This window comes from Aethalodelphis obliquidens, unplaced genomic scaffold (assembly GCF_003676395.1).
Source record: "Aethalodelphis obliquidens isolate GAN/ISIS:26980383/991018 unplaced genomic scaffold, ASM367639v1 scaffold61, whole genome shotgun sequence".
Classification (NCBI taxonomy): domain Eukaryota; kingdom Metazoa; phylum Chordata; class Mammalia; order Artiodactyla; family Delphinidae; genus Aethalodelphis; species Aethalodelphis obliquidens.
The window spans coordinates 4192428-4201592 of record NW_020838005.1 but is presented as its reverse complement, the minus strand read 5'-3'; the positions used below and the strand labels follow the sequence as shown (position 1 = coordinate 4201592).

At 40.2% G+C, this 9165-nt stretch overlaps 1 protein-coding gene across 3 annotated transcripts in view; it reads left to right on the top strand.

Annotated features, from left to right (window-relative positions):
• Window positions 1-1106: 1106 nt before the first annotated feature.
• The window catches only part of PBK (PDZ binding kinase), a 32195-nt gene continuing 24136 nt past the window's right edge, over window positions 1107-9165 (top strand). For all 3 annotated transcript variants that reach the window (XM_027087883.1, XM_027087884.1, XM_027087882.1), the window contains exons 1-2: window positions 1107-1249; window positions 4453-4530. In XM_027087883.1, the coding sequence (XP_026943684.1) occupies window positions 4473-4530 (58 nt within the window). In that variant the 5' untranslated portion in view covers window positions 1107-1249; window positions 4453-4472. The remainder of the gene's footprint in view (window positions 1250-4452; window positions 4531-9165) is intronic.

The window sequence follows — 9165 nt, the reverse complement described above, 5'->3', positions numbered from 1 at the left end:
AAATGCATGTAAGGGTTTCCCTGGTGGCGCAGTGGTGGAGAATCTGACTGCTGGGCTTCCCTGGTGGCGCAGTGGTTGAGGGTCCGCCTGCCGATGCGGGGCGAACGAGTTCGTGCCCCGGTCCGGGAGGATCCCACATGCCACGGAGCGGCTGGGCCCGTGAGCCATGGCCGCTGGGCCTGCGCGTCCGGAGCCTGTGCTCCTTAATGGGAGAGGCCACAACAGTGAGAGGCCCGCGTACCGCAAAAACAAAAACAACAACAACAAAAAAGAGAATCTGCCTGCTAATGCAGGGGACATGGGTTCGAGCCCTGGTCTGGGAGTATCCCACATGCCGCGGAGCAACTAGGCCTGTGAGCCACAACTACAGAGCCTGCGTGTCTGGAGCCTGTGCTCCGCAACAAGATAGGCCGCGATAGTGAGTGGCCCCCGCTTGCCACAACTAGAGAAAGCCCTCGCACAGAAACGAAGACCCAACACAGCAATAATTAATTAATTAATTAACTCCTACCCCCAACATCTTCTTTAAAAAAATGCATGTAGGGGCTTCCTTGGTGGCGCAGTGGTTGAGAGGCCGCCTGCTGATGCAGGGAACACGGGTTCGTGCCCCGGTCCGGGAAGATCCCACATGCCGCGGAGCGGCTGGGCCCGTGAGCCATGGCCGCTGAGCCTGCGCGTCCGGAGCCTGTGCTCCGCAACGGGAGAGGCCACAACAGTGAGAGCCTCTCCCGTTGCGGTGAGAGTGCGGACTGCGTACCGCAAAAAAAAAAAAAAAAAAATGCACGTAATAACCATTACACATTCTGGGCGCAGTGTTCGTAATTGGGGAAGAAGTTCAGCCTAAGTACAGGCATATGTCTTCTTTTTAACTAAAGTTGTCCCTCTGAAGGGCTGACAGTGACTGTAAAAATCAGTTTGTCCTTTGCTGCTCTTCTCTTCCTTTAATTTGACTTCAAATCATCCCAATTAGGTAGTAAAAGGGATCGCTAAGCAAAATGGAAAGAGCAAAAAAAAAGTAACGGCGAATACGGCTTGGTATGTCCTTCGCGGCACCCCGTAGTTCTCGGCAGACGTAAGGGCGGCGCGCGCGCTTTTGAAAGCCGGGCGGGTTCCCATCGCAACGACAGTTGCCGAGGGCTTGTGTTGGCAGGTGGGCAGTTCAGGCGGTCGCGCGTGTTGTCGGGGGCCACTCGGCACCAATTTTCAAGACAGCCTTGGCTTGGACGTCTCGTCCCACCGCGCGGCTCCGGTAAGGGGAGCTTTTGCGGGTCCTTTCCGCGCGTAGGCCTGGCCGGGGGTTGACCCACCCCGAGCCGAGGCCTCTGCGTTTGCTTTCCTGACAGCTGGGGGCCTGGAAGGCAGGTGGAAGACGTTGGGAATTTGGCGTTGAACTGGGAATTATCTTAGGAATCATTTTAGCGACCCGAGTGCGCATCTGCATCATGGGGTTAGGTGGGGATTTCAAGAAAGAAATTGCCCTTTTCTCGAATCAGAGCTTAACAGTTGTACTTAGTATGGAAGCTCCGTAGGAGAAGGCGGTGGTTAGACAGATATGGGAAGCCCTGCTCTAGCAAGCTGTCATTGTTTTACAAAGGGATACCGTGAGCCCCGGAGCGGGTGGAAGAAGGATTTTAACAGCCTGCGTCTGTAAGCTCCTGGGTCCGGGGATAAACAGTGGGCGTCTTTACCTCCTGGAATCCTACTGAGGGTGTCAGGTGTAAAGGACCTTAGAAATAATGTGATCAGAACTTTCCCGTTCTTTTTCATTCTACTATTTTCGTCTATTTTGTTTCTCTTTTCTCAGTTATCTTTACTTTTTCTCCCGTTCTTTATTTTACCCTCCTCCTTTTTCTGCTGCCTAGCTACACTTTAGCTTTGCCAGTAGTATCCAGTATTTGTTTAGTCCTAAGGTCCAAAAGTTACTGACCTCTGATCCAGTAGACCTGTTGATTAGCTTGTTGTCCACTTTTTAGTATTGCTTCTCAAACAGTACTTGACTTTTTAAAAATACCGTAGGTATTCGACAAACTATGAAATTCTGCCAACAGTCATATTACTCCTGTTTCTAACGTATCATCATCTAAAATGTTTACAATTTTATGCTTCCTAAGAACTTTTTGATTTAGATTAGTACGGTAATTTAGCAGTTTATATATATATAATGTGTACATACAATATATACAGAATCTGAAACAGAGTTAGGGCCAGTGGCCGGAAGCCACTTATCAGTAGAGTAAGACCTAAACTGTGTAGTAGTGAAAAAATTTGCCTCAGACATCTGTGGAATGTATAGGATATATTTAGGTGCAAGTAGGTTGGGACTGAGTCCTAGAGTGTCCTAGAATGTAATGAAATGTTAAAAGGCTTCTGTTTAAACTTAGGTTTTTAAATATTTTTAAAATTATTTATTTTATTTTTGGCTGCGTTGGGTCTTTATTCCTGCGTGCAGGCTCTCTCTGGTTGCAGCGAGCGGGGGCTACTCTTTGTTGCGGTGCGCGGGCTTCTCATTGCGGAGCACGGGCTCTAGGCGCACAGGTTTCAGTAGTTGTGGCTCGCGGGCTCTAGAGCGCAGGCTCAGTCGTTGTGGCTCACGAGCTTAGTTGCCCTGCGGCATGTGGGATCTCCCCAGACCGGGGCTCGAACCTGTGTCCCCTGCATTGGCAGGCGGATTCTTAACCACTGCACCACCAGGGAAGTCCAACTTAGGTGTTTTTAATTGAAGGGAGGTTTTATTTTTAACACTCGTGCTGCTTCTAACTATTGTTACCGACTCGGGTCCTTGAACTCTTTTATCAATAGAAGTTGATAAGAGGCCAGATAAGGAATTCAGACAAGGCTTTATTGGGACTCATGCTGTAGCATGAGGGAGCAAAAACAAGTAACAGGTGCCCCTGCTCGCTCCCTGAGGAGGGTGGGCTGGTTCCTTAAATAGGGTGAACTTGGGGGCGGATGGGTGGGTGGGGCAAGAGGCGTGGCTTAGGGGGTCTGCCCACCCCCCTTGGCGGTGCTGTGTGCAGGGATCATGCACAGTACCCTGCTTTTGCTCTTGGCACCTTAGAAGTGGCAGTTGGTTGGTGGCTTTTTGGTATCATATTGGTCATAATTGCCCCAGGTGCAAGTGCAAGCACTCCGGTAAAAGATCCGAGGTCCCAGTCTATCTCAATATCAAATCTGCCTTATGCTGAGCGGGGCAAGGCAGTGAGACATAGAAGGCAGTAAGATTTCCAGGACACCATTCTTGCCGGGCTTATTTGCATCCTGCTTTTCTGGCCCTTCTCAGGCTACTTTGTTTGTTTTTCATTTCTCAAGTTGAGATTCCTCAGAGCTCTCAGTTTTCTATCTATACGTACTTCCTAGGTGATTTTATCCAGTCTCTTGGCTTTAGTACCATATACATGCTGATATCCCACAAATATACATCTTCAGCTTGGAACAGTTTGCTTTATGGGAAATCTAATATGGAACGTAACTTTTTTTAAAAAGAAAAATGAATTTAAATTTTTTAATAAAAAGGATTTTTTAAAGAAATATGTTACAGAAGAAATAAAAAGCTTGGATTAACTTGCTTGTGTGTGCAGTATGTACACTTTATTTTCAAAAACAATTTAAAAATAATTATTAAGATACAATTCACATATCATAAAATTCACTCTTTGAAAGTGTACAATTCAGTGGTTTTTGGAATAGAATTGAATATATTAAACCACTACCTAATTTTAGAACATTTTCGTCACCCCAAAAAAGAAAGCACACATCCACTAGCAGTCACTCCACATTCTCTCTTCCCCTCAGCCCATAGCAACTACTAATTTATCTTCTGTCTATGGAGCTGCCTTTTCTGAACATTTTGTATAAAAGCAATCATATATGTGGCCTCTTGTGTCTGGCTTCTTTCACTTAGCATAATGTTTTCAAGTTTCTTTCATGTTGTAGTTTATATTAGTACTACAGTCCTTTTTATGACTGAATAATATTCCATATTAGACTATGTACTCTGTTGAATAATATTCTATTGTGTGTATTGTATGCCACATTTTGTTTATCCATTCATCATCTGATAGCTATTTCTGTTTCCTCTTTCTGGCTATTGTGAATAATGCTGCTTACATAGCCAATCTCTTAAAAGGATATAAAAGACCTGTTCATAACTACCCCCAGGAAGTGTGGGAGGGTACTAGGTGATTTTTTTTTTTTAACTGTGTGCATATATTATTTTTTAACTAAAACAAAAGACCCACTGTCAGTAATAGCATGACCTTGGGTATGTAATTGTACTTCTCTGGGTTTCAGTTTTCTAATTGTAAATAAAATCAGACTAAATATTTGTCATGGTCTTTTTCAGTTCTCAAATTTTGTGTAAATGAGTGATAGTATTACAGGAATTTTTTCTTCATGAATGAAAGATGTATTCTTTATAACTAAAGTGTAACTTTCTCTTTATTTTCATCATAGGACCTTGAGTGATTATTACAATGGAAGAAACCAATAATTTCAAGACACCAAGCAGATTATCTGAAAAAAAGAAATCTGGTAAGTTATAAACCTTTCTTCTTTGTTATTGCTATCAGAAATATCTTCGTATTATTATAGTTTGATCCTTTAATTATTATCTATCACACATGAACAATTTTAGCATAAGTCATCTTTATAATGTTGATCTTAAGAAATAAGACTTCTTTTATAGGCCAGAGTTTGGTCATCTATGAGTTAATCTTATTGACATTCTAACAGATTTGTAGGTTCTCCCTGGTGAAGAACCAACTTAACTTGGACCATTAAGGAACTGCTTTACCTTTCCACCTCTCACACATGGAAAGGTATTTTCCAAGGCAATTCAAGGGACAAAGGGTAATCTTTTCAATAAATAAAAACAATTGGATATCCATATGCAAATCAACCCTTAGCTCACATAATATGCAAAAATGGCCAAAATTATAAAATTTCTAGAAGATAACATAGGAGAAAATGTTTTGTGCTCTTAGTATATAGATTTTTGTATATTGACTTTGTGTCCTGCAACCATACTAAACTCACTTATTCTATTAGCTTTTTTGTAGATTGCTTGGGATATTGTACATAGGTGGTAATGTAGATGAATAAAGACAGTTTTACTTTTTTTTCCCCGTCTGTGTTACTTTATTTCTCTTTTCTTTCCTTACGGCACTGGCTCCAGTATATATTTGAATAAAGAGGTATGAGAAGACATACTTGCCTTGTTCCTAATGAAGTATTTATGTTAGATGTAGGTTTTTCCAAGATGCCCTTAATCAGGTTGAGGAATTTTCCTTTTATTCCTGGTTATTATCATGAATGGGTATTGAACTTTGTCAAGTGCTTTTTCAGTATCTGTTAAGATAAAGTTTTCCTTTTTAAACTGTTCTTGTGGTAAATTATGTTAATTTTTAAATCTCAAACCAACCTTTCATTCCTGGGGTAAAGCCAATACATTGGCCATAATGTATTGCTTGATTCAATTTGCTAATATTTTCTATGTTCATGAGAGATATTGACTGTATGGAGTGTCTGTCTAGTTTTGGTATCAGGGTATTTTGTATTCATAAAGTAAGATGGGAAGTGTTTCCTTCTTTTTCTTGAAGAGTATTTGTAGAAATGACAGAATTTCTTAACTGGTAGGATTTACCAGGAAAACCATGTGGGCCTGGAGTTTTCTTAGTTTAAAATATTAGAAAAATTTTAACTGTGACTTCACAGTTAATAGATGTAGGGCTATACTGGTTATCTATTTCTTCCTATGTAAGCCCTGTTAGTGTTTTTTCAAGGAGTTTGTCTGTTCTAAGTTGTCAAAGTTACTGGCATAAAGTTATTTGTGATATACTCTTATCGCCCTTCTAATGTTGGTAGGATTTGTAGTGCTATTGCTTTTTTCATTTCTGGTACTGGTATTTTATATTTTCTTTCTTTCTTTCTTGATCAGACTGACTAGAGGTTTATCTATCTTGGTGGATGTTTCATGCACTTGAAAAGATATTTTCTGCTGTTGTTGGGTGCAGTGTTCCATAAGTGTCAGTTAGGTCAAGCCGGTTGACTTGTTTATGTTGTTTTGTTCAAATCTTCTGTATCCTTACTGATTTTTCTGTTTACTTATTCTATTACTGAGAGAGGAGTGTCTCCAGCTACAATTGTGGATGTGTCTTTTTTCCAATCCTATCAGTTGTTGCTTTACGTATTTTGAAACTTGTTATTAGGTACCATATACGTTTAGGATGGTTATTGTTGTACCCTGTTCATAGTCCACTTTCTGTGGTATCAATAGAGCCACCCAGTTTTATTTTGTTTAGTGTTTTGATGGTATATGTTTTCCAACCTTTTACTTTTAACATATTTATATCTTTATATTTAAAGTGAATTTATTATAGACAGCATGTAGTTATGTGTTGTTTTGTTTTTATCCATTCTGACAACTTCTGTCTTTAATTGGAATGTTTAGGCACTAGCGACATGTGGCAATTTAAATTTAGGTTCAAATGAAATAAAATTAAATTACAAATTTAGTTCCTCAGTTTTGCTAGCCACATTTCAAGTGCTCAGTAACCACATGTGACTAGTGGCTCCCTTCCTGGACAACACAGATATAGAACATTTTCATCAAGACAGAAAGTTCTATTGGACAACACTGTTCAGACCATTTACATTTAATGTAATTCTGTATGGTTGGATTTAAACCTACTATTTTGCTCTTGTCCCATAGCTCACTGATGATTTCTTTATTTTTTTCCTAATCTTTTTATCAGTGCTTCATTTTTGGTAGTTTCTGTTGCTTCGTCTTAAAATTTAGTTACTTTTCCTTCTGCTTCTCTAAGGTGGTGTTCTTATTCATTGTATTTTTCATTCCTTGAAGTTCCATTTGGATCTTTCTTTACATCTTTTTCTTTCCTTGTTATGCTCACATTTTCCTTTACATTATTGAGCACATTTTGGAGATTATATCTTAAGCTTCTTATCTGCTAATTCTACATGACTGCCATTTTGTGGTATGTTTCTGTTGGTTTATTTTTCTCCTGAGATGGGCCATGTTTTCTTGCTTCTTTCATGCCTGGTAATATTTTATGGCTGCTGGACATTTAATATTGTTGAGTGCTGGATTTTGTTATTCCTTTGAAGGGTGTGTGGTTTTGTTATGGTCCAGTTAGGTCACCTGCACGTTAGCTTGTTTCTTTTGAGGCTTGCTTGTAAGCTTTGTTCTAAACTTTTTCCATGGGCTAAAATGTAGCTGTACCGCTAAGAGTGACTCTTTAGAGGACTTCACTCAATACTGTGAGAGTTACCATGCTCTGGCTGATGGTAATTGAACTATTCCTAGACCTGTATAATCTCTGGTAATTGTTTAACCTATTGCTTGTGTTTGGTGCTTTCCTCAGCTTTGGGGGGTTCTGTCCATTCTATGTGCAGGTAAGTACTTAGCCAAACGCTCAAAGAGAGACCTCTTTTCAGATCTCTGGAGCTTTTTCTCCCACTTTAGTTCTCTATTCCACAAATTCTAGCTACTTAAATCTTGTTGACCTCTAATCTCCATCTCCTCAATTTGGCAAGGCCTCCGCTGTGTTTCTTTGCACTGCAGCCTGGAAACTACCTTTAAGCAGTAAGTTAGGTCAATGATAGGACTCACCTCATTTGTTTCTCTTCTCTCAGAGTTTACAGTCCTGCTCTGCCAGTTGTCAAGTATCTGAAAACCATTATATCTTGTCAAACTTTCTAGTTGTTCATGGCAAGATAGCAATTCTGGGAGCAGTTAATTGTTCATTAGCAAAAGTAGGACTCCTCTATCTCATCTTTTTTAATGACTGTATAATACTCTGTAATATAGATATACTATAATTATGACTCTAATGATGAATACTTAGGCTTTTTTGTCTTTTTTGCAACCACAAAAGCACATACTGATATTCACATGTATATGCATGCATATATGATAGTAAATAGTTTAGGCTCTGTGGGCCACATAGGAACCCTATTGTTATATTCTTCTTTTTTTATGATTTTTGCCTGAATCAGTCATTACTATGATGGCTGAAAAATGATATTAAAAAGTTTATTTTGTTGTCCTCAAAATCTGCTGAACTCTGGATCCAGGCTAAGTCAGTAGGGCTGCGTGGTGCCTTACATCTGTTGTTGCTTCCTGAAGTCCTGTTTACCGTCTCCGAAAGGCTCAGCTTCTGGAGAAGCTGGAGGTGTGTTTAGAAGGGTATGTTCCCAGGAAGAGAGAGAGATTTGGAGTCCAGACTGATGACAATCAAGTACACTGAATCTGTCTCTCTGTTTCCCCTGTTCTGGCTCCAGAGAAATAAGACAGTCACTAGTGAGATTGGTGCCATTCTGTGTAGTTACTTTCTATACTTCGAATTTTCTCAACTCAGAGATCTTGTCCCTGGTTTTGTCTTTGTTCTAAGGCCTCCTCAATTTCTCATTTTTTCTGGACATGGAATCTAGATCTTCGATTTTGAAACCAGAATTGAACTCTTCACTCTAGAACCCTGGTTTCTTTAGCAAGTTGCTCTCTGGAATCAATCCCACGATAACGGTGGTCCATAAATGCCTTGATGAGGGTGTGTAATTGAGAGGAGTATAGCTGATATGACACTGTCTGTCTTTTCTACTTTGAATCTTCTTTCAGAGTGATCTTGGCTTGATTCTAAGTCCTACTCAGGTTCTGATCTTTTCTGGAATCAGTTCCTAGCTCTTCGATTCTGAAACCAAATCTGTATTCTAGACTCTTCAGTGTTATTAAAGGCAAGTCTTCGTTTGGTAGCATAACCTGGGTAAGTTTTTTGGTTGAAAGCATTGATGAGGATTTTCAGTTGATCTTCTGTGAATTTGGTGCAGCTGTGTCTACGCTTCGTTGCCATGGTGCTGTTTGGAGAGTTGTCTTGGGCCATGTTGGAAGAGAGTCGTGAAGTCTAAGGATTTGACCAAGAGATCTTCTTTATCTATTTTTTAACAACGCTTTTAAAATGTAAAACTCGATTCTTAGCTTGTGGGCCATACAAAAACAGGCCGTTTATTGACCCCTGCTTTAGTGTTACTGTCAGGTCGAGCTCTAAAAGTAGACTTGGTCAAAGGGTATCCATTTAAAATTAGGATAGATAGTGTCAAATTGCTTTCCAAGACTTTGCCAGTTAATACTCTTTAAGAATAATATATTGAGAA